A 26,495-nucleotide genomic window follows, 5' to 3' on the forward strand; every position below is an offset into this window, starting at 1 on the left:
CTGCTTCCGAGGGGTGCAGGAAATATGGTTCTGTATTGTAGTTGTGTATCCACCACCTCCCTAGGTAACGCATTCCAGTGCTTCACCACCCTCCTAGTGAAATAGTGTTTCCTAATATCCAACCTAGACCTCCCCCACTGCAACTTGAGACCATTGCTCCTTGTTCTGTCATCTGCCACCATTGAGAACAGCCGAGTTCCATCCTCTTTGGAACCCCCCTTCAGGTAGTTGAAGGCTGCTATCAAATCCCCCCTCATTCTTCTCTTCTGGAGACTAAACAATCCCAGTTCCCTCAGCCTCTCCTCATAAGTCATGCGCTCCAGACCCCTAATCATTTTTGTTGCCCTCCGCTGGACTCTTTCCAATTTTTCCACATCCTTCTTGTAGTGTGGGGCCCAAAACCGGACACACTACTCCAGATGAGGCCTCACCAATGTCGAATAAAGGGGAACGATCACGTCCCTCTATCTGCTGGCAATGCCCCTACTTATACAGCCCAAAATGCCGTTAGCCTTCTTGGCAACAAGAGCACACTGTTGACTCATATCCAGCTTCTCGTCCACTGTGACCCCTAGGTCCTTTTCTGCAGATTCCAGTAAGAAATCTATTTGTCAAAAAACAGTTCCTGAATCTTTTTTGTTGTCTGTATTGTTACAGACATACTTGCTGACAGGTATTTTGAAATAAATGACCAAAAATAATTGAAACTGGTGTGATTATATTGTGTTATTTTGACAAATAAAATATTCAGAATTTTGCAGAATCTGAAAATACCGTGCACAGAATTTTTAATATTTTGGCACAGAATTCCCTCAGGAGTACAAGGGTATATAGGGCTGTGATGGACAAACTGCACTTGGTTCCTTCTCAATCCCATGTAAAAAAGATTCTGAAGCAGGGGGGAAGGAGTGCAGGTAGTGGAGCATCCATATGAACAAACATCTTGAAGAACTCCAGGTACTGTACAAAGTAAGTAACCTTTTCTTTTTTTGAGTTATGTCCTTACAAGATATATATATATATCTTCCCTTAAGATTCCGGAAGGCTGCAGCCATGAGGCTCACCACATGACAACAGCTGTGGAGATGGAGTGAGCTGCCATATCAGCTACTTTGAGGGAAACTTGTAAAGAAGTTATTGCTAGGAGCTGGTCTTCAGTGAAGATGGCCTTAAACTATCCTGTGAGGAGGATGTTCAATAAAGGAGTTAAACTTGCTATACTTAATGTGGTTATATTTAGCAAGGAGCACCTGATAATTAGCAATTCTGAACTACACAGTGGCAGATGAGTAGCTCTTGCAATCACAGTGGTCCAAATGCTTTAGATCTTTATCATGGGGTAGGGAGGGTCATTTTTAATGATGTCTGTTGCATTCATTCACAGCATCCACAGCCAAAGAGTTGGGGGCTGGATGTGTGAAGAAAAATGCCAACCTCTAGCAGGAATGGAGTATTTTTGTATCTGCCCTCTTACAAGTTGGTGGCGCTGTGTCAGGGATTTGCCAAATTGTTTTTGTGGGCTCTAGAAAAGCCTCAATTATGGGCAAGGCTACTTGAGTAGAAGAGGGAGTATGAAGAAAATCCAATAAGTCTATGTTGGAACTCTTGGACTTCTTCCAAGGGAATATGGAGAGTGTCAGTGACTGTTCATCAGGTCCTGAAATTGTCTGAAATCATCTGTGGGGGTGAGATAAATGCCTCATCAGAGGAGGACAAATAAATATTTGTTTAAGGGGTAGCCTCACTAGCTCTTTTTTCTTGTTCTTCAAACAACTCCTCCTATGGTGGGGACTGAGATGGAGGGGTGGAAGGAACAGAAGAGCGCAGACTCTGGCACTGAATCCGGGAGCTAGATGCCTTGGAGACCTGCTGATGATAGGCAGCCCAAGGTTCCCAATATGGCCACTGAGGGGGGCAACAAGGGAATGGGGGGGATGCACCCACGCTTGGTCATACCAAGTAGGATGTGGAATGGCTTGAGGCTGTCTGTGTCTTGAAATGTCCCTTGGTAGTTTAACAGTTCAGCTGAGAACCTTCAGCTATGAATATTCCAACCCAGTCACTTGTACATACCCAAAAGTTTTACATTAGCCTGCCAAATTCACCCTCCCCCTAAAAATCAATTTATTTTAAGAATCGCCTATTCAACAATCTGACTAATCAGCATAAATTACTTTTAGTATAAGAAGAAATATCCAAAGCAGGGAATAAACACAGAAGAGTAGTGTGTTTTGTTTTGTTTTTAAACCGTTTTAACTGAAAGCATTTTAGCTCCGTGTGTAAAACAGGTCCAATTCAATTGAGAGATTTAACGCTTACTCAAGAATTTGCATTTTTAAATGCCAATAAGAGGCCAGAGTTAACATTACAGATTTAATTTACACATCCATAAAATATTTCAATGCTGTATTTAAAAATAAAACATTAGTAAGTTAATGTAGTTAGCGAATACTTTTCTTAATATTTTTACAAAATAAAAATCCCGTAAACCCTCCCGCCCCTCCACCCACACTTCAAGGTAGACTTGCAGTCTGACACTTTCAATTAATTTTCTAAAAAAGTTACCTATAGATGCAAAGAAAATGATGGCAAGAAAGTCACGTATTGGTTCAATACAGGACATAATCTCTTCAGTAACCATGTGACCCTGAGAAGAGATCAGTGCTCCCGCTAAGAAGCATCCCAATTCCATTGAAACATCCAATAGCTCTGTAATCTGTTAAAGAAGAAAGGAAAGTTTATTCCAATTCTCTGTCTGTCATCAATTATTATGATAGTTTACAGTTATAGACTACAAAAATACTGCATTGGGATTTAATGTATTACTTACTGCATCTCAATACAATTTCAACAATGAAAGGAATTTATAAGATTTATTTCAATATATTATTCTACAGTAATGTATTTACTGTGGTAATCTAGATTATTAATAAACTAAACTAGAGACCCCTCTAGAAACATAATTGTAAATTTTCCATCCTGCACTTTAAGACTTCTTGTATCATGCTCCAGGAATAACATCTAGTCCCACCGACTCCCATTGATTTCAACAGAGATTGGATTTCACCTAATTAAACTAATTTAAACCAGCAAATTGTTAAACAAGGATAAATAGTCTGAATTTATAATCTGGGACAAGATTACTTGCTTAAATTCCATTGTTAATGGGATTTAAGAACACGCTTAAGTGCTTTGCTGAATAGGGCTGAATTTAAGCATGTATACGTAAGTGCTCTGCTGAAGTAGAGCCTATCATACTTGAAAGATGTTACATTGCTCTTCTGTTACTGCTTGTCTGTTTATGATCCATGGCATTAAAAAGGAAATGGAACGAAAATGTTTGTCAAGAGTCCAATTTAAGCTTACAAAAACAAGGAAATTGCACCATGCAAAATGAAGACAATGCTCTGAGTGTTTAAATAGTGAGCAGAACTTTTTATCACATATAAAAGTATTCAAAAATAAAATATATAAATATAACTGGTATTTAAAATCCTGCTGCTGCAGGCAGACATCTTACTGAAAGACAATGTCATAAATATTGAGGGAATACATTAAACTGACAATCAATTTCCATCCTAATTTAGATTAAGCAATAACGTGTTACACAGTACATTTATGCCTGGGATGGTGTTGCAGTATAAAGTTAGAGGCCTAAACCCAAGAAACTATAATCAATGGAGGAAAGCAATAATCCCCAAGATATGCACTGCCTAGAATGTCTTATTTACTATGAACTGGAATCCACAAATAAAATTAAAACAGACCTGAGTATTTGTCAGTATTAATGAATGACTGCTGATCAAACAACTCCATTGTGTCCAGAATTTTGATGCAATTCCAAAACATTTAATCATATGGATTGGTCTATCACACAATATAGTTATTTACCAGTAATCAAACTAATAAAAGAAAATTATAGCCCATGTAGGCTGCCATATCACATCTGGATACCCCATATTTTAAGAATTAAATTAAATTTTATTTTCAAAATATGGACTGCTCTTACCAGGAATTTAAAATTATGAGAAGTGTTAAAGCTTCAAACCACATTGACAGAGAAGAAAACACAAGATGGTGGATGTGATGGAATATATGAGTCAAAGAAATTTTACAGAAATTATTTAAAAAAAATTATTTATAAAAGAAAGCACTGTAGGGAGTACACATACTTTAAGAACAGCATTTTCAGCACATATCTGAAACATGCCTTTGCTACTAAGATATAACACATGCTCATGTGTCAAGTTATTTAAAGAGCTGTGTGTCAAAATAATTATTGTTTACATTTTAATTATTTGAATTTGGGATGGTTAATTCAGTGTTTGTAAATTCTTTCTTAATCTCCTCAACTAGATTTTCACGCTACTGTGGTGTCATGAAAAATCACTGTTCAGCAAGGTAACAACTTAAAATAAAATATGAGAGAGACATACCATCCACAAGTCAACAATGCATAAACACAGTAACCAACTAGAAATTATATACAATAATATAAAACAATACCCTCTTTTTCCCCTCCAACATAAAAGCCTCAATCTATCCATTTACTGCAGGAGAAGGTAAAACAGAGCATAAAACTCATGTCAGCTGAAAATGGTGGCTTTATCATTCACTTGTCTACTCCCCAGACCAGTGGTTCACGTACCCCAGAGGGTACTCAGAGGTCTTCCAGGGGGTACATTAACCCATCTAGATATTTGCCTAGTTTTACAACAGGCTACATAAAAAGCACTAGCAAAGGCAGTACAAACTAAAATTTCATACGACAACTTGTTTATACTGCTCTATATATATACACTACACACTGAAATGTAAGTACAACATTTATATTCCAATTGTTTTATTTTATAATTATAAGGTAAAAATGAGAAATTAAGTAATTTTTCAGTAATAGTGTGGCTGTGACACTTTGTATTTTTATGTCTGATTTTGTAAGCAAGTAGTTTTTAAGTGAGGTGAAACTTGGGGTAAGCAAGACAAATCAGACTCCTGAAAGGGGTACAGTAGTCTGGAAAGTTTGAGAACCACTGCCCCAGAATGAAAGTAGTATTATAAAACCCTCACCCCACAAAATATTTACTACTATTCCATCATGGGAAAACCTACAGTATTAGTATTACACATACAGTAGCTAACACTGCAGGAAAAAATACAAGTAATGGGATTTAACCAGACCACAACTTTATTAAGTAATGCATCTGGGATCTATCTGGTAATAACTCATCCAGTCCAGGTCATCCTTCCTTTGTAATCTATAGCACCCGGTGGAGAGCTGCTGTCTGTGCCCCCACCCCATTAACCTGATCCCAGCAATGCTGCTGGGACTCCATCACCCGCCCCCTTTCCCCATCAGAGGGTTAAGCTGGTAGGAAAGAGGGCACTGTCTCCTTGATTTATCAGTCATTAGGAGCCCCATACCCATTTCCCACCTTCTCTGGGAGATGCCGTCTCCTAATCCGCTTCCAATTCCAGTTCATCAGGAAATTAGACCCCCACTGAACTATAACCTGAACTGAACGCCTGCAAACTGCAACAAAATTAATTTTGCAACCTAATCTACACACAAGGTCCCTGGGCTTGGAGAGGAAAGTGACAAACAAACACACACATTGCGTAGGCCAATTGGAGGGAATTTTTTCCCCAGCCTCAAAAAGGCAACCAGTATTATGCCCATAACAAGGTCCAAAAAAACTGGTCCTACATTAATCCCAAGTGGGGGTGGAGAAGGGAGAGCTTTTCTTCCTGCTGGCCCAGACTATCCCTCCCATCTCTGAGGCTGCAGTGGGATGGCGAGGGAGGGATGGGACTGTTATGTTTTGCAAACAAGTCCCAGGAGCTTGCAGTCACAACTGTGGCACTTGCAACGTGTTTTCTGCAATGCCAACCTCCCACCATCAAGGCTTGCTACAGTGAGCTCAAACCTTTTAAGGTTTTCAGTATTACTGGAAAAAATACATATCACAAAACAGAGTTTAAGTTTTGAACTCCTGATAATAATCTATTTTAAAAAACTAAAATTCACCAGAATGTCTATACAACTCTGTGGCAGATGAAGGCCTGGCAGCTTCCAGACTCCCAGCTTATTTGGGGACTTGCCCCTGGAAAAGTTCTCAAACATTGACAATTGTAATTTCATGAAACAACCTTATAAAACCGTAATAAACCAAAATTCTTCATCTGACCAAAACTACCCTATTGAAAGTGTTTCTATTAAACACACTCATTTCACTCATGCCTTTAGACAAAAACATGCAACTCTCAAATTTGACACAAATTAATGTCTCAATGTGAATGGCCAGGAGGGGGGCAAAGGATAGAGAGAGAAAAGAAAAGGCAAGAATGAGGATTATTTAAAGATCAATGTTAGATTCCTAGCCAGAAACCTTGTATTCATCTTTGTTCAACTGTGCCTACCAGTTCTCTTGTATCCCTAAATATAATGAGTTTCTTCAATTAAAATCTACAGCATACCTATTTAAGTAAAATATACGAGATAAAAGCTCTTTCTTAATCCCTTTAATTAAAGAATTGAGAAAGCTCTCAAACAACACAGTCATTCAAGAAGTCCTATAGCAAAAAGGGGTTGACAAGATTTGACAATCCTAATATTTCTAATTCAATTTCCAATCCAATTGATGCTGCTTCCTGTTCTACCTCTGATGTAAGGGCAATCATTCCGTTCCACATCTTATTTGGTAAAGTAATGTCACTGGCAAAGTTAATGTTGTGTAACTCGTGTCGCTAACTCATTTTGTGCCATCTGCAATGCTTTTTGTGCCTGCATCATCATCCTGTGTATTGCTAATGCAAAGAGTGTTGATAACACACATCTTTGTCTAACACCAGCCACAATACTGAACCACTCACCCAAGCCTGTAACCAATCTTACTGTGCATCTACTTCCATAATAAAAACTCGTTATTTTAATCAGCTTGCCTGGTATCCCATAGCTTCTAGCAATATTCCATGGACCAGGGGTCTCTCTGTGGTTGCTATCAATCACTTTCTTAAAGTCAAGGAAGTTGATTGAGATGGATTTCTGCCAAGAGGTAGCTTTTTTCGATGATCTGGCAAAGAGTGAATATCTGTTCACAATATGATCTATCCACATGGACCCCTGCCTGTTGTCGTAATATTTCATCCACTGCCTTCTACATTCTACTCAGCATAACAGTAGCCAATACTTTGCTCAGGATTGATAGCAATACAGTATTTCCCCCATTTGTGCATTGAGTAAGATCACTCTTTGTTGGCAATGCCACAATGATACCATCTTTCCAGTCTTGTGTCGCTTGTTCTTTCACTCACATTTTGTTTAAGTTTTGTTAGCTGCTCAATCAGAATTTCACCTCCCACCTGTGGTACCTCTATTTGAATTCTGTCAAACCCAGGAGCTTTCCCTTGTTTGAGGCTTTTGATGGCTGTTTAATTTCATTGGGTGTTATTGGTCCCTCTTCAATTTCTAATTTAGCATTGGCATTTCTCTTGAACCTGTGCATGATCGTCAGCTTTAGACAGTTTAATATGGAAAGGAAATATTCTATCATCTGGCTTGCTCTTCATGTGTTTTCAATATCTGTCCAGAAAAGTCCCTGATGGGCATTAGCTGTGACACTTTGATTCTTCCTGAGAGGTCTTTTACCCATTATATAGCAAGCAGCAAAAATTGGATTGAAAGTAAATGCAGAGAAAATCAAGATTATAAAGGTAGGAAACTGGACAACAGATGCAAAAGTGTACGTGGATGGAAAAGAAATCGGACAGGTAGATGGGTTCTGCTATCTGGGGAGTGTGATGACATTTGAAGGTAACTGCAATAAAAATATTTGTGTGAGATTAGGAAAACAGATGCCACTACTGGAAGGATGAACATCTGGACAGAGGTCTTACGCAAAGGCCTAATTTGATCTGCTGAGCCTTTATTAGTGTTGATAATACACATGGTGGAAAGATTCCAAATTGACTCTCAGAATCCAGACTGAGATTGTGAGGCTGTCAGTTACAAGTAAAAGGATGTTTTTTCTTCTAACTTGAGTACATTTAGTGGGGAGATAATTAAGAAACAATAAAGATAGACCCACACACAATGCCATTTTCACAGCCATTTTTCAGAATAGACCTGAATTTTGAGGTACACCTGTCATCTCCCTCCAGCCTCAAACCTGATCTGTCAATATGCTACATCTGATATATTTCTATAATGACTTTCTTTTTGATACATTAATAAAATATTTGAAATAAAACTGTCAGTTTTCATTCAAAAGTACTCAAAGCAATAGTATACATTTGCATTCTCCACTTTAAGTACCAAAAAAGGACTCCACTTTCTTTTATGGCTTAAACCCACTAATACACATCCTTGTGTATACGTTGTGCTACTCCTCTTTTACTAATACTTCAGATAGGCACAATTTATGTTAATGTTTCTAGTGGAGGCCCATTTCAAATAAAATACGACCCCTTACTATAGAAATCAACTTATTTTTGCGTGATTAAGCAGATTTCTAAAGTCACCACTATACACTTTGTTTTAAGTTTCTCTATTGCCTTTCCATTAAGAGTGCTTCACAGAAATTATGTCTGCTTGTTAATGGAAATCTACAAGAAACTATGAATAAGTTGTTTCTTCTCTTACTTATATGACCTAACAATCTGCTGCGCTTGTTTAGAAAAGGATTGGAATCTCAAGCACTTCTACAGCAATGGCATTTTTCTAAATTACACAGAAGTCTATGAATTGTGAAATGCTTCTCCTGTTAGCCTCTTACATGTCCTAAATTATAAAGATTAAAAGATGTACTCCCTTAGCAAAAAGTGGCATGCATACCCAAGTCCTTTCTCAAGGTACGTCTCCACTTAGGGTGGTGTGTACAATACAGACAATGCATACCCAGCTAGCAGTGTAGATGGTGAGGCATGGTTCGGCAAATAGAGTAGAGTACCCTACTACATGGCTCTCTACATGGCCAAGCAGCGCCTCCCATGTCTACACTGCTATATTTGGCAATGTAGTGTCCCACTGCCTCCACCCTGCTGGAGCCTTTCCACATTGCAGGAAAGACACTGGCAGTAGAGAGTTGCATGAGCCCTTCACTGCCACATGTAGATACACACCACACTTACAAATGTGGACACAACCTGCCTTTCCTTTCACTGTGGCATGTAGCTACATGTATCCTACACAGCGCCGCAAGTGTAGACAAAGTCTTAATGACAAGATTTTCTCAGGATGTATCTGAAAGCTTCTATGCACATTTTGCTGAACTTAGTTGTTTTCATTACTCCATCTTGGTCCTGCTTCTGTTCCCTATAAAATGTCTTAGTGCCAACATTTTGCTTTAAAAAGCTCACAATACAAACAGCAAGTCCACAAGCTCCTCTCACTTTTATCATCACTTTCATACTCTGCTTCTGTCTTGTACTATTAGTCCTAAAGCATAAACTTGGAGAACTGAAACAATGATCTAAAGCATGGTAACACCAGCAGAAATTCAGAGCATGAACAGATTCTGCAAATCCATATCAGTGCTATTTCAAACCCACAGTTCGTAAAATATTATAGGTGATAGCCACTTTCTGTTCTCAAACAGTCTGCTCTACTGGATGAGTGGAATATGAAGCATTAAATTAATGGAAGGGACACTGGGACAAGAGAAATATACCTCTAAGATCTATCAAGAACTTACTACAATTTAATTTGTGTATGTGTCCTAAAAAACTACAGTGGCTTCAAGGATCCATTATAGCCTTTAAAGAAAAAAGTCTGGTTAAAAAAAGTCCCCCCACAAAAAGAAACAAATAATCTGTAGTAAAGACTAAATTTGGTAAGCCAATAATGTTAAAAACAAACGTAACAGGAAAAAAGTTTACTTGATTTCAGTAACTCAAAACCCCCTCCTCAAATTATTTTTCAAATTTATTAAAAATAAAAATAAAAACACCACAAAGAACCCAAAACAAAAAAAAAGCAGTTTTCTGCACTGGAAAATAGGATTTTAAACCTTCAGAAAATTGGGGCACACAACGAGGACTAACAGACCTTTACTTGCACCACACACTAATATGATAATTTACACAAACAGTTTTACTTTAAAATTATCTGCTGAAGTTCAACCTGATTTTATTTAAGTTACATAAAATTAAAATTATTGACCCGTAACTCCTAATCAATTACTACTTATCACTTATATTGCAGTAGAACTTAAAATGTGCTAGATGCTTTGATCCTCCATGCATTTGAGTTTTGGTTTTAAAATACCAATTACAGAACTGTGAAAATATGTAATAAAGGTTAAATGTGTCAGTGTTTTTGGTACTGATGTCATATTAATCTGTACAAAGATATGTAAAAATGTTTTATTATTTTAAAAGATTACCGTTAACATAAGAAAGATGAAAGCAGATATTCCTAAAATGAGGATTTCTTTATTCCCTTTACTCTCCGCATGCAACTTGCGATAATATGGTCCTATGAGATAAGTCTTTATAACAAGACATATAAGAAAAACGGCAGCCAGAGAAAAGAGAATTTGGCCAATCAGTATCAGTATTCTCAGTATTTCCATGACAATGCTAGAAAAGAAAAAAAGAAAAAAAAATGTTATTTTACCTGTTCTCTTGCCTTTAAACCAGTTTCCCCCAAGTGAAAAATCTAATGGCAAAGGTTTTCAAAAACGGGTTGCTAGTTAGCTTCCTAAATTCATATTTAGGCAACTCAATACGTGTCCTAATTATCAAAAATGCAGAGCATCCAGTAATTCCTGCTAAAGTCTAGAATCTACTCCCGATATGGTCCAACACAGCCTGTATTGGCTGACCTTCAGGACACAGCATATGGCTCAATAAATTTACTCAGGCTTATATTTCAGTAGGATGATTATGGGGTATAATGAGATGGTATGGAAGGCGTTTAATTTTATGACACAAATCACGTAAAAAAACAAATGATGGAAAAAAGTTAAGTGTTGGTGTGAGGTGTTCTGATTTAATATGATACATATCAATAATGTAAGGGTACACATGGCATTGGATGAGCATGTTTTGAGAAACCAACGTTAAAAATTCTAAATATAGTTTTGTCACAGTCATACACAGATCCATAAGCTTATGGGTGAGCAAATTCTATAAGCCACAAAACAATGAGGCCCTCTTCAGAGACAAAATAAAGTAATAAATACATTTTTAAAACGTCTTTACCTGGAGTATGTGCTGGCTCCTGCTTGAATAAGGGTTGGCATAACAGCTATAAATAAACCAAGCTGTACATCCTGCATTACCAGCATACCAAGTAGTACACTACTGTAATCAATATCACCTGTTTGTCAGAAAAAGAAGCGGATAAAAATGTAGCTTGATGCAGATTAAACATTTAATGGTATCTGTAACAATGTTAGTAGTAACCATATATCTAGAGACTTCTTCATTGACTGAAGATACAGAATACAGTGTTATACTTTATATTTTTTAAATCAACTATGGCAATCTAAATATGGAAATAATTATAAGCCATTTACAGGAAGCTTTTATCATGGATTAAAAATAAGTTTTTGTTAAAGCCAGCTGATCAGTTATTGGGTATATCATTTCTATTTTGTAAACTAACTAAGATGCTGTAGAACAGGGGTCTCAAACTCCCGGCCCGCGGGCCATCTGCGGCCCTCGGAGGCGAGATGGGAGGAGAGACACGCTGCAGACAATGTCCACTGTAGGCGCCGCCCCCATAGCTCCCATTGGCTGGGGGAGAGGGACAGAGATATCATCATTAGTTGCCAGGCAGAGTCAGCCATGGAGGCAGCATCACTTTTTTCCCCCACAATGAATATAAACAAGTCAAAATACCGAACACAACTATCTGATGCACATCTTGCTGCAATCCTGGAGGTTTCAACTGCTCAGTCACTGAGGCCAAACATCAACAAACTGACAGAACTGAAGCGTTGCCAGGTGTCTGGCAAACACTAAAAACTCTCTGGCAGGTGAAGAATTGTAGAAAGTTGTATGACAGCTTTATTATTTCTAAGAAATTCAAAATAAAACGTTTTCTTTTCTGAACACCATCTTCAGTGACATTATTGGCCCACTGGAAGGATTTGAGGACTGGCACTGGCCCTACGGCAAATTAAGTTTGAGACCCCTGCTGTAGAATGATAGACACAGAAGCCTGATGAATAGACATAGCATGCATAAAATATTTCTTTTAAGTTTCATGCAATGGGGTGTGAATAAACCTAAGTCAGTGTCCATTAAGGAGAAGTGCAGTTTCTTTCTTAATTACAGTAGACCTTTGGGGAAGAAGAAAGGAGGTGGGCAAAAAGCTTATGAGGCAAAAATATTGGGGGGGGAAAGGAGCCGTTACATAAGGTACATTTCTCCTCTGAAATGTGTTCAGGTAAAACTCTTCTGACTTTCCATATCTATTCCATATGTGCATTCAGAATCATACCTGCTTCTTTAGTGATAAAAATAAGGTTGCTTTTCAGTCCTGTTAGCACCGTGTAGCCAATACAACTAAGAGATTGAGCTGCATTCTATTACTTCTTCTGTATCAGAATTATTTGTTAATTTCTGATCAGTTACATCTACACAAATCCATTGATAAATAACCATACTAACCTTTCTGTAAACTGTTGTTCTTCCAGATGTGTTGCACATGTCCATTCTAATGTAGGCATGTGTATGCCCTGAGCATAAAATAATTTTCCCCCCTACTGGTATACGTCAGATTGGCTCCAGCACCCACTGGTGCTATATGCTCATAGCGCCAGTAAAAGGACCCTGCTGACCCTGCTCCACCTCAGTTTCTTCTTATCGACTGACTCCAACAGAGGGGTAGGAGAGTGGGTTTTGGAATGGACATGTGCAACATACCTTGAAGAATAGTTACAGAAAGGTTAGTAACTATTTTTTCTTCTTTGAGTGCTTTCACTTGTCCATTCCAATGTAGGTAACTCACAAGCAGTTGTACAGGAAGTGGGCTTGGAGTTCTAGGACAGACTGACTGCAAGACTGCATGACTGAAGTTGGCATCGTCTCTAGCCTGCTGGGTGATGCCATAGTTCATTGAGAACATATGCACCGACAACCAGGTTGCTGCTCTGTAGATGTACTGAATAGGGACTTGTGCTAGGAAGGCAGCTGAGGAGGCCTGTGATCTTATGGAATGAGATTAGCAGGGGGTGAGATGCCTGGATGCATGAAATAATCCAGGATGAAATTCTCTGGGCAGAAATGGGAAGACCCTTCATTCTCTCTGCTATTGCTATGAACAGCTGAGTTGATCTGTGGAATAGTTTGGTTCTTTGTATGTAGAAAGCCAGAGCCCATCTAACATCCAAGGACTGTAGGCGCCGTTCCTCTCTGTTCACATGCCATTTAGAGTAGAATACTGGTAGGAAGATTGCTTGACTGCAGGGGAATTGCAAAACCACCTTTGGGAAGAATGACAGGTGTGGATGCAGCTGAACCTTATCCATGAAGAAGATTGTATATGGGGATTCCAATGTAAGGGCCCAGATTTCTGAAACCCTTCTGGCCAAAGTGATGGCCACTAAGACAACCACTTTCCAGGAGAGGTGCAACAACAAGCAGGTTGCTAACGGCTCAAATGGTGGACCTGTGAGTTTCGACAAGACAAGGTTTAGATCTCAGGGAGGAATGGGTTTTCTAACCTGGGGGCATACCATCTCCAGGCCTTTGGGGAAATGGATAACCATCTCGAGTGGAAAAAAAAAAAATGGACTGGTTGTTGACCTTGGGATGAAAGGCTGAAATGGCTGCTAGGTGAACCTTGAACTGAAGAGAGGGACAGGCCTTGTTTCAGCAGCAGGAGGTACTCCAAAATGAGCTGCAGAGAGGGCTGCGTAGGTGGAATTCCCTGTTGGGAAGACCAGCTGGAGAACAGCTTCCATTTTGCAAGGTAGGTGGCCCTGGTGGAGGGTTTTCCACAGCCCAGTAGGACTCTATGGACCTGCTCCGAGCAAGCTTGCACCTCAGGATTCAGCCATAGAATTTCCAGGCCATCAGATGAAGAGAGCTTAGGTTCAGATTGAGCAGACAACCGTGCTCTTGAGAGATCAGATCCGGGTGAAGTGGAAGCAGTAGCAGGGTCTCCACCAAAAGGCCTCAGAGGGAGGTGAGCCAATGTTGCCTATGTCATGCCGGGTTTAGGAGAATGACCTGCTCTCGGTCCCACTTGATCTTCATCAGAACCTTCAGAATCAGTGGGGTAGGAGGGAATGCATAAAACAGGTGATTTATCCATGATAACAGGAACGTGTCTGTAAGAGACCCTGGATTGTGGCTTCCCAGGGAGCAGAACTGATGGCATTTCTTGTTGTTGTGGGTAGCAAACAGATATATAAGGGGAGTCCCCCATGGTTGGAAGATGTCCCTTGTGAGGTTCGGTTGGAGGGACCACTTGTGATGAGAGGAGAAAGACCTGCTGAGGTGATCTGCCAACTGGTTCTGCATTCCTGGAAGGTAGGACGCTTCTAAACTGATTGAGTGTGCAATGCAGAGCTCCCACAGCCGGATTGCTTCCTGACACAAGGGGGAAGGGTGCGCTCTGCCCTGTCTGTTGGTGTATAACATGGCCATCATGTTGTCTTTGAGAACCAAAATGATCTTGTTTGTAATGTGGGGTAGGAACACCAGACAGGCTAGGTGGACCGCCTGGAGCTCCCTGACATTGATATGGAGGGAAAGCTCTTCTTGAGACCAGAGGCCCTGAGTCATGAGGGACCCTAAGAGGGCTCCCCAGCTGAGGGCTGATATGTCGGATACTAGAGACATTGATAGTTGAGGCAGCAAAACAGGTACCCCTGCACATACCATGCAGTGGTTCAGCCACCATGTCAGTGAATCAAGGACCTGAGCGGGAACAGTGAGCACCATGTCCAGGTGATGACGTGAGGGAGACTATACTGCAGCCAACCAGACCTGTAGAGATCAGAGACATAGCCTCATGTGTTGCACTACGTATGTGCATGAAGCCACGTGGCCCAGAAGACAGACTCTTTCATGCAGTCGTGATCAGATAGGCCTGGAGGGATCTTATCAGGGCTGTAATTGAACAAAAGTGATCATCCGGAAGAAGGGCCCTTGCCTGCACGGAGTTGAGAACTGCACCGATGAACTCTATCCTTTGGACAGGAATAAGGGTGGATTTCTGGTCGTTTACCAGTAGGCCTAATGGTTGGAAGGTCGACTGGATGAGACTGATGTCAGATTCACTTGAGCTCTGGACAAGCCTCTGACCAGCCAGTTGTTGAGATAAGGGAATACATGAACTCCCTTTTTTCTGAGAAAAGCTGGCACCACTGCCATACATTTGGTGAAGACCCATGGGGTGATGGACAGGCCAAACGGAAGAACCGCAGACTGGTAATGAACTTGGTTCACGACAAATCTTAGGAATCGTCTGTGGCCTCAGAAAATCGATATGTGGAAGTATGTGTCCTTGAGATCGAGGGTGGCATACCAATCTCTTGAATTCAGAAAGGGAATGATGGACACCAAGGAGACCATGTGGAACTTTAAGTTCTTGAGATAGCAGTTGAGACAATGCAGGTCTAGGATTGGTCTGAAACCACCCTTGGCTTTCAGGATTAGAAAGTAACAGGAACAGAACACCTTTCCTCTTAGGTGGAACGGAAACTCTTCCATGGCTCCCACCGAAAGGAGGGATTGGACTTCTTGTTCCAACAGTTGCTCGTGAGAAGGGTCCCTGAAGATGGATAGGGAAAGGGGGTGGGAAGTTGGAGTAGACAAAAACTGGATGGTGTATCCCATTTCTACTGTGCTTAGAACCCAATGATCCGAGGTAATGTGGGTCCAGGCATCGAAGAAGCGCAAGAGTTGGTTGGAAAACAAAGGGGCAGCTGGATCCAGTGTTGAGGGGATTGTAATGTCGACCTTGAGCGTCTCACCAAAATGAATGCTTCAAGGTCCCCAAGTGTTTGGAGCCAATCTGTATTGGTCCTGCTGAGGAGGTTGGTGGAGGGGGCCTTCGTCTGAACCTCCTGCTCTTCCTCCTCTGTTGATCTTGCCTTGCTGGCTGGGCAAAGTAGAGGCCAGTCTGTTGGGGCTTGTAGTGCTTTCTGGATACAGCGGGGATATCATCGGCGATCCCTTGATTCTCTACCACAAATATACATATGGGTCCTGAGATGATTCAGGAGCCCTATCTTAGAACCACAGATCCACCCACAGTAGGTACAAACATTTCCTGGTAGGTCAGCTGCCTGCTGGGAGAAAGTTCTTTCTTTTCCCTTCCTTCTCTCTCTCTTTTCAGCTTTGAGGGCATGGTATACAGATCAAAGATTTCAAGGTCACCTTAGAGTCTTTAAGGCTATCTAGTCTAGCGTCCATTTGCTCTGAAAAGAGCATGACCCTTCAAAGGGGAGGTTTTGAAGGATTTGTTGCACCTCATGCAGAAACCCTGAGGACTGCAACCACAAGCTCCTGTGCATGGTTACAGCTGTGGCCATTGATCTGGCTGTGGAATCTTCCCTTCCTTGACTAAGGATGAGAATTCTTGCCTAGATGCCTGGGAGAGCAAGTCCTTAAATTTTAGCACAGACTCCCACATATTAAAATCATAGCAGCCTCGCGAGGCTTGCTGGTTCGCTGTGCTAGTTGTAGAAGCCCGTGGAGTAGGCCTTCTGAACAAAAAGGTCCAATTTCTTTGGGTCTTTTCGCTTTGGACATGGACCCTGCTTCACCCTGTCAATCCCTTTAATTGGCAGCCACCACAACCAGGGACCCTGGGGGAGGGTGCAAGGAAAGGAACTTGTACCCTTTAGCTGGTACAAAATATTTATGTTCTGTATGTTTCACTGCAGGAGGGACAGAGGGAGGTAGGGGTTTGTCACAGTGCCCTGACTGGGTCCATAATGGCCTCGTTAAGTGGTAGAGCCACTCTAGAGGGGACCGCCGCCAAAATATCTAAGAGACTATGTATTGTCTCCTTGACCACCTCTGCTTGTATTCCCAAGTTTGAGGCTTCCCACTTTAACAAATCCTGGAATGCCTTGTGGTGGGGACATCCCTGCTGCCACCACTGCCTTGTCTGGGGAGGATGACAAAGAGGCTATGACAGCCAAGGAGCCTCCGTCACTTCCTCAATGTCAGCAGAGATCTGCGGTACTTCTTCCTGCCTAAGAAAAACTGGGGGAAGTGGTGTCAGCAAGGCCCTTTATACCAGTGCTATGAGCGCGTGGCACCAGAGGGCACTCAAGCCAACCCGACGGATACTAATAGGGGAAAAAATCCCAGCAACTGTGCTCAGGGCATGCACACACCTACATTGGAATGGACACGTGCAAGCACTCGAAGAAGCACAACAGGTTGCACAGTTGTCAGTGAGATTCTGCACCAAAAAATTAAAAATTCTGCACACAATATTTTAAAATTCTGCAAATTTGTCAATAAATAAATATGGAGGCTCCAAAATGGCAGTGGGGAGCACAGGCCACTGGCTGCATGGAGGTGGGAGATCACCCTGCAACTCTTCCCCCCCAGCCCTCAGTCCCAGGACATGGACTCAGCAGTGAGGCTGCACCTGACCTTGACACAGCGCAAGGCCTGGGCCTGCCCCAGAAACACCCTGGGAGCCCTGCCCCTCTGCGCAAGGTGCACAGGTGTGGGCAGGCAGGCTCAGCCCGGCAAAATCCAAGTGTGGAGGGGCTTAGCGTGGTGGGAGCAGCTCAGTTTGGTGTCCAGGTATGGGGGGGTCTGGATGCACAGAGGCTTGTTGAGGGTTCCTGGTGCAGGGGTAATGGGACTCTCCAGGGGGTCAAGGTGAAGTTGGTTGGGGATCAGAAGGAGGGGTCTGGGTGTGTCAGGTTCGGGGGGGGTGTCCAGGTGCAGGGGACTCATTGGGGTGGTCCAGGTGCAGGGAGGTGGGGTTCGTCAGGATAGGGGTTTGAGTGCGGGGAGCTCAGCAGGAGGTGGCCTGGGTCCAAGGGTGGGGGTCTGGGTGCAGGTGGGCTCTGAATGCAGGAAGTGAGGCTTGGCATGGGGGATTCAGGTGGAGGGCTCGGTACAGGGGTTCTGGGTGCGGAGGGGTGAGGCTTGGCAGGGGGTCTGGATGCACAGGAGTTGAGCGGACGGGGGAACAACTCCCGATATAGTGACCCCTCGCCCCATGGCTGAACAGCGATGGGGGCAGGAAGCGGAGTGTGTGTGCAGAGCTTCCTGCAGCCTGGGAAGGTTTCTGGGGATGGGTCTGACCCAGACCCAGCCACTCCTTGCAAGGAAGAGGATGTCCCATCCTCCCCTGCCCCCAGCCTAGACAGGACTAGCAGCTGAGCCAGGTGCAGGGTAGGAGCTACTGGCTGGAGCATCCCCAGCCCTGCCACTCCCCTCCCCGCCATGGTGATTTACTTCAGGCACCCGAAGCAGCCAGCAGTGAAGTGACGTGCCCGTGCTGCTGGGGAGGGGTACGTGACCACTCTTGCAGCTTCCCTTTGCTTCCTTGTTAGAAAGTCATTTTTCTGCCGGGACGCAAAAAAAAAAAAAAAAAATTGGGGGCGACATGAATTCTGTGGACACACAATGGCGTAGAATTCTCAGAGGAGTAATCATTTGACTTGAAGAACCTTTATTACTGGTAATGATTAAGGCTAAGATTTTGTCATGGTTATTTTTAGTAAAAAAGTCACGGACAGGTCACGGGCAATAAACAAAAATTCATGGAAGCTGTGACCTGTCTGTGACTTTTGCTGATGCGGCTCCATAGCTTCCCCTGCCACCGTGGTGGCTAGGAGCTGCATGGTTCTCCCCCCCAACCCCCCACAAGGCTGTCCCCAGTTGCTTTAACTCTGAGGAGGGCCCCCTGAGGAGGCTGTCGCCTGTCGCTGGAACCCTGCCGGGGCCCCACTGGCTGCCAGCTCCAGTCCCACAGACCCAGGGGTTGAAGCAGAAAAGGTCATGGAGGTCTCTGGAAGTCATGGCTTCTGTGACTTCCATGACATAAACGTAGCCTTCGTAATGATAAATGAGAAGTAAACAACAAATTTTGACTCAGAGAATCCAGGTTGACTTGTAGGGCTGGCAGTTTGAAAACAAAACCAAAAAGAATCTTTTCACTTGTAAACTGAGCAAATAATTAAACATGGAATTTACACATTGGCATTTTTACAGTCACAGAGTAGAATTACACTACATGAAGCGTGTAGGAATGGAAGTGCATTTCTTCTAAAAGGAAAAAACTAGAAAATGCAGAATAAGTGCATAATTTAAGGAAAACTTTCAGACTCAGAGCCCTGAAATTTCCATTCGTAATTTTCTTAGATATTTATTTAACCAAAAACTATTCACTGATCATGCTGTAGCACATCCACCTATATGAAGCTAAAAGTATTTGGGGGAAAGAGTACATTAGCAGGCCTCAGACTGCAGAAAGAAGGTGCAGGTTACTGGGTCAGGCCTTTCTGCCCTCATGGCAGATTGGTCGTAGCAGTCTTAATCTGGCGATTTAGCATAAACATGAAAATCACCTGTGGCTGAAAGGGTTAAAATCAATGTGGGACTCCATTACAGAGGGATGTCATAAAAGAGAACACGACACCTTATAAATACATGATGCTATTATCTATTAAGATTCTTATATTTTCAAGGAAGAGGGCCAGTTCAAACCATACAAAAACAAGCAAGCACCAATGCTCGGTATTATCAAAATAATATTCTTGGCTCCCCATCAAGTTAGTACATAACATAATAACAGCAATGCTCTTTTTTCTATTTTGTCTCATGTCACTAGTATGATGCTCAACCATTTTGAGAATTTATTACAGACATTTTTAATCAGTGCTGTCATTGGGACAATCCATATCTAAATTGCACCTACCTTCTTTATCTCCTCGAGCACTCCCTACAAGGAATCTGGATACTAGGGGTGTGCTGGATAAGGATAAACAAGTAGAAATGAAGACACTCTGTGTTGGTCTAATCTGTAGTAAATGTCCCCATAGTAAGCCAAAAGCAATCATCAGAAGTGTCATGTAACAGGGTCCTTGCAAAGATATCTTCCACACCTTGAGGATAACACACAGTTAGATTTGTATTGTATAACCTGAGGGTTATTCTCTCATTGATGAATGTTACATTGGTTTTCAACGCAAGTGAGTAGTAAAAGAGATCTATGGTATAACTTTGCAGCCCAAAATCACATGGAAGTAATAGCCCCTCACTACACAGCTCTGCTGAGACAGCACCTGGTAGACTTTGTCCAGTGCTGGGTACCTCATTAGATGTATTAGATAAACTGGAGGGAGTTCAGAGAAGAGAAATGAAAATAATTAAAGGGATAGATGGCTTGACTTGGTAATTGTTGACAAATTGAACTATACAAACACCACGTAGGCAGAGGAATTATTTAGCATGATGCTAGGAGTAATGGGATAAAATAAAGAAAAGGAAAAAAAAAGTTAAATATCAGGAAAAACCTCCCAAATATGAGAGCTACCATGCTATGGAACAGTTTTTAAGAGAAACCCCACCCCCCAAAATTATTTAAAACTAGGACAGGACAAAACACTACAAAATATATTGTAGCAGGTACAACTCAATCCAGCAATGGCAAGGTATCGACTAGTATACGGTTTAATAGGCCTTCATCTTTAACATCTGTAATTTATGAGTGTCTAGTGAATATAATTTATATAATTAAACTGAGATACCCATATCATTGTCCACATATCAATAAAATAGATCTCCTTTTATGTGATCTCACTGACTTTGAACCATCAATCTAAAACAAAACATAAACCATGCAAAATATGTCTTTTTAACTATTAATGTTATTTGTATTATTGTGCTCGTTTTAATAATTTTGTAACAATATATTTCCAATTAAAATTAATGTATCTTAATCTTATATCATAAAACCAGCTGCAGTTCCGGACTCTCTACATTAACAAGTCAACTTTTCTTTAACATATTTGTCCCTTTTTTGCTGAAGTCTGACTGTCTCAATATATAAATTAGGTTATACTAAGGTACATGTCTAATCAAGGGCCAACAGGCTCTAACAACACATTTCATCCAGTACACTTTATGTTGTAAATCCATCATGTGGCGTTTAATACATTAACTATGCCTTGCAGGACACATGCCTGCTTCACAACATTGTGATGTCTACACCTCTACAACTGGATTCAACATCACAATATAATATAGTTGGATTTCCCTGCAGTAAATGTGTGTTTTAATTTCCTAGAAATCATGAACTGTTCTGTGAAAATCAAGATAGATATTAAAATAGGCACTAGGATAACATTTTTTGCATTCTATCTCCTCCTTCACTCCCAGTACCTGAGGAAAGAACCAGAGATATTTCTCTTACGTTTAAAAATCATGGTCAAACTACATTAAGATATATCGTAGACAGGCTTTTAAATGCTGAAATATAATTGATAACTTCAACATCACCAATCAAATCCTGAAATGCAGAAGTTTTATACACAAATACCTTTCTTAGCCTTTCAGGGGAAAACTCCAGACCAACTAGAAACAGAGTGAAGAACACACCAAACTCTCCTAATGTTTCCACTTGTACAATCGACTGCAAAATAAGAATATAAAATGTTCAGTGTACTAGTCTGATTACTATAATAGAATACACCTCTACCCCGATATAACGCTGTCCTCGGGAGCCAAAAAAGCTTACCGCGTTATAGGTGAAACCGCGTTATATCGAACTTGCTTTGATCCGCCGGAGTGCGCAGCCCCGCCCCCCTCGGAGCACTGTTTTACCGCGTTATATTTGAATTCATGTTATATCGGGTCACGTTATATTGGGGTAGAGGTGTATAATCACATCTACATTACTATTTTAGCTAGGCAGTACCCACATTGTGGTCTTTGGAGCACTTACTGGTAGTCATATGGTGCTGGCTCTCTTTGTTCACAACTATTTCTGAAGGTGGCCAGCCTCTCTTTTACAAAGATGACTTACAAACAAGAAGGAACCTGCCTCTTTTTAGGGGCTGTTGCTACATAAAGAGTGGTGAAAAGGGAACAAGAGATGCCTTCAGGAATTGGAGCCACCAGTCACCATTAGGAGACAAATGTCCCGAGGAGTAGAAAAAAATAATGGAGCAGCTGGAGAACATTTCCAGAGGAGAAGGAAACCAACCAGCAGGGAAGCAGGTGCAGGCCAAAACAAGGGGACCAGGTGGCAGAGATGCATGTACAGGGTGCAGCAAGGGGAGAGAAAAATAGAACAGATGGTAGGAAGAGATTAAATGCAGAGCAAAAGTAGGTATTAGTTTTTTTCATAAGTGATTGAACATTTCACATTTTAGACAGCTAAAAATACATAAATACTTCCTTGCAGCAACGACAGCAGTTACTTTGAAAAGTGATATTGGCATGTTATGTGACTGGGAACAACGGGGGTGATGGCCTGCGCAATCGCACATAGGTGGTATTCTGCAAGACAACCTCTCTATTAATATGTGTTGCACACTATGAAAATTACAGCGGACCCCTGATCTGTTCTAAAACATCTTTATCACTAAACAGTCAAATTTTTGAGCATGTGTCTACTGTAAGTACATAGACTTTTTTTTTTTTTTTTTTAAATTACATATTCATTTACTTACCTTCTCTCCAATTTTCAATCCCTCACTTATTGGGCAAAAATCTCTCTTGGAAACTGAAGTTTTGCATGCTAAGTCTGCAGTGGACTTTTGCTAAGATTGACAAAACTCATTTCAGCCATTTTTGTTTGTATTCTTCTAGGAATGCATGAAGGAAGATGAAAACTTGAGTTTAAGACAAGTTTGTTGTTCCTCCAACAGATCATTTTATCGATAGTTTGGTGGGACTTAAAACAATCTTCTGTTCTCTGCTATTGCTACAATGGTCCCTAAACTCCCCCCCTCTGCTTTGTCCTCACAGTTTACAGATTGCCTGAGACAGATGAAGCAAGAGGGAGATAGCATAAAATTTGTCACTGACTGTCTAGTTGAGTCTGATTACAAAATACATTTTTTTAAAGATTTTATTCTGTGGCTATGCAGAAAGCAAAGAAAGATTTCAAAGCACTCAAGTTTGCAGAGGCCAATGCTGAACATTGCTGAAAATCCCACCTGTAACATTATCAGCCTTCAGTATTTGACAGTGATTATAAATAAATGCACTAATATAATTTTGTTAGAACCTGACAAGTGCATGACTAATTGCATTAAAATTAATTTAAAGGTGAAGAGACCAATGCCATTATTTAGTGGACACGTTATGTTCTGAAAATGTAAATGGTCACTGAAGTCAATGGGAGCAGAGTTAAGCCAATGCCAAGTACTTTTGAAAATACCACCCATAAGTTAATTTTCATCTATAAAGTTTTGAATTCTAAAAATGTTCAATGTATTTTGTCTACAAAAGGAATTCATAACAATCCTTGTGTGGTTTGCATTAAATACTTCTTCAGTGTTTGTAAAGCACTTTGAGATCTTTTGATTACAGTTTCATAGATCCATTTTTACTCAACTAATTTCCCATTTTATAGCAGGGGAAACAGGCCTAGAACTCCTGTTTACATAGACAAGAATTTCACACAGTGTTTTTTTCTCTTGTGTTTTTGGAAAATAACTGTAAGGTGTTTTTGGCAATAATTCTGTCAGATTTAAATTTAAATTAGAGATTCTAAAAGGGCTGAACTTGGTAAATTTGTAAATAAATGCCTATTAATTGCACATATTGAATATGGATTGATGTCTCCTGAGCTAAATGTACATGAAGCCAAAGGCAGTCCTAAATCACACCTCAGGGGACACATATCTCTGATGTCTTCATAAGGGAGGGAGCCTCTGCCTAGCTACTATAGTGCTTTGCAGTGCTGAATATTTTCTCTGCCTATAATTCATCCCGATAGACTCAAGTTGGTGTTCTTCTCTCTGCTATTCAGAAGCGCTGTGGTTGTATCTCTGTGATCACTCTGCCACCTCTTTGCCTTTCATTGCAGGGCGAAAATGACACGGTGACAGCAAAGTGGAGAAGGCAGATGCCTCTCTTCCCGTAGCAACAGCATCATCACTGAATACTTCTCAACAGTTAGAAGATTCAGAGCAAGAGAGGTAGATAGAAAATGGAATAAAACACCACCATTGATTATGGGGAACTGAGAGATGTTCTCTCTGCCTCCCCAGACTAGAATCTAGCCTGCCTCTCCCCTCCTCCTACAGGCCACATCCTTCTCAAATTCAGAGGCGATAGCATAAATAAATAAAATTCACTAACCTAAGAATTATTTCACACTATCTTACTCTGGAGAAACATGACAGATCACAGGAAAAGACTTGAAGAAGAGCTCTATGTAAGCTCAAAAGCTTGTCTCTCTCACCAACAGAGGTTGGTCCAATAAAAGATATTACTTCATCCACCTTGTCTTGCTAATATCCAGGGACCAACATGGCTACAATACTGCATAGATCACAGGAGAGCTCCTGAGTAGGAGCAACTATAATACGGAAAAGTAGGGTTTTATTCCAACTCCACAGGGAAACAATTTCTCAATGTAATTAGCCTAGAGAAAACTCCCTTTCTTTCATTTAAAAAAAGAAAGTTTCTATCCTTCATGGGGATGGAGAAAAACTTGAAAACATGAATGAATGCTAAAGGATCTGAAATCAGAAGGCAAATAAACACCAGATGTAGTCTCTTGAAAATCCTATGATTTTCTGGGGCCTCTCATGATTTTTGAGCAATGGAAGTTGGCAATACTATAAAACTTTAAAAAAATTGTTAAAGCAACCCTAAAAATGAAGGCAGGCATAAAAAAATAAATAAATACAAAAGTCTCACTCTCTTACCTTAATGCTGTTTAATCCTGATGGTCCCAAGAGTACTCCACAAATGATGTACCCAAACATGGTTGGCAATCCTATCATTGTGCACAGCCAGCCACATGGCAAAGATAACATTCCTATGGTCACAATATCCTAGTGTATAAAATTGATTAATATATTAATATAAAAGTCATGAGGAAGTTGTGGCGAAATTAAGGGCTATTCCCAACCTTAAAGTTTAGTGGCAATGTAAAAATAAATTTATATAATATCTTCCATCCACAGAGTTCAAAACATGTTACAGATATGAATGAACTGAGCCTCAAAACTCTTACGTAGTAAGCATCACCACCACCACCACTTACAGATTAAGAAACTGAGGAACAGAGTTGTGTTTTGTAAATTTAATAGACATTGCCTGTTTTTGCAATTGAGATGATTAAAAAAGTAATTTTTTTAACCTGTAATTGATGTTTCTGTATATTAGACACAACTCTGGAAAGCTGCTCTCAGCACACAAGTCAGAAAGAAAGATCTGACACACAGATCAGTCAGTGATATGCCAAAAGTTTTGGCTCTGAGGACTTTTAATCCTGCCATGTCTCTCTTGACCTTCCCAAATGAAGCTTCCATAAGAGAGAAATACAAGGAAATATTAAAGGAAGAGCTAAATCCATAATAATAAAAAGTATCAGTCAAAAGTAGCTCATATTCCAAAATGAAAAACCAACCAACTGTAGTTAAAAAAAATTCAAAATGAACAACAAGAATGCTAATGAACCATGTATATCAAAGAATTAATATCTGCAATACTAATGAGAGACCTTCCAAACTGGCGTTATCCAAAATACAGAAACTCATTTACATATAAACATTCTAACTTCTGCAATTTCTGGATTCATCAGTCTGGAATTAGTCCCTTACAGGAGAGAATGGCGGGGGTTCATGTAGCAAAGTCTTCAGACAACTGATCTCAAACCTGGCCAAAAATGTGGCAAAAACGTCTCAGTAGATATATTAAATGTTGGTCTGGTGAAAAAGTATAGAAAAGACTACAGGTTTGCATCTCTAATTCTATCCAGGACTCCCCTCTCACATCCCAAAAAGGAGGCGGTCCCAGGCTTTCATACTACAAGTTCTAAATCAGATAACCTTTGCATCTTTCTTTGCCCATTTCTTTCTTCTAATAATTTAGCTAGAGAAAAACAAAGGAAGTGTTATGTCTCCTACCGGAAAGTGAACAGACAGAACAGAGTTTCGTACGTCTTGCAAAAGATTCTGCAGCACCACCACAGATTCATTGGAACTGCAAACTGATCTGAAGATTGAGGGTCCTGGAACAAGAGAATGCTCTAAGACCCTTTTAGGCAACGGTTCACAGTCCTGATGAAAGGGAAATGACTCACTACGAGGGAGGAAACACAAGAAATGTGTGTTTGGGAGAGACAGGGCAAGACCAAGAATCCTTTACACCAAAACATCTGGTGCATGTTGACTGGTGGTTCTGCTAGAAACTCACATGATGAGAATAACTGATACAAGTTTTCCAGACTGGTATTATCAGATTGCAGAAAATTTTGATTTTAAACTAATCTTAGTATGAACAGTACAAAGGGCTGAAAGAAGACTAGTGTTTTTGCCTTGTCTGAAGAAATGTCTTAAATTTTTTTAAAAGATTTGATTTTAAAAAGTTAAGGG

The 26,495-nt window shown here is 40.7% G+C and overlaps 1 protein-coding gene across 1 annotated transcript in view; it reads right to left on the reverse strand.

Moving 5' to 3' along the window:
• The window catches only part of TMCO3 (transmembrane and coiled-coil domains 3), a 55,944-nt gene that overhangs the window by 8,051 nt on the left and 21,398 nt on the right, over nt 1-26,495 (reverse strand). The window contains exons 4-9 of the mRNA XM_065422251.1: nt 24,822-24,950; nt 21,476-21,568; nt 19,853-20,039; nt 11,200-11,317; nt 10,380-10,575; nt 2,566-2,716 (exon numbers count right to left, since the gene is read on the reverse strand). Of these exons, the coding sequence (XP_065278323.1) occupies nt 2,566-2,716; nt 10,380-10,575; nt 11,200-11,317; nt 19,853-20,039; nt 21,476-21,568; nt 24,822-24,950 (874 nt within the window). The remainder of the gene's footprint in view (nt 1-2,565; nt 2,717-10,379; nt 10,576-11,199; nt 11,318-19,852; nt 20,040-21,475; nt 21,569-24,821; nt 24,951-26,495) is intronic.

Source organism: Emys orbicularis, chromosome 1, assembly GCF_028017835.1.
Source record: "Emys orbicularis isolate rEmyOrb1 chromosome 1, rEmyOrb1.hap1, whole genome shotgun sequence".
Lineage (NCBI taxonomy): Eukaryota > Metazoa > Chordata > Testudines > Emydidae > Emys > Emys orbicularis.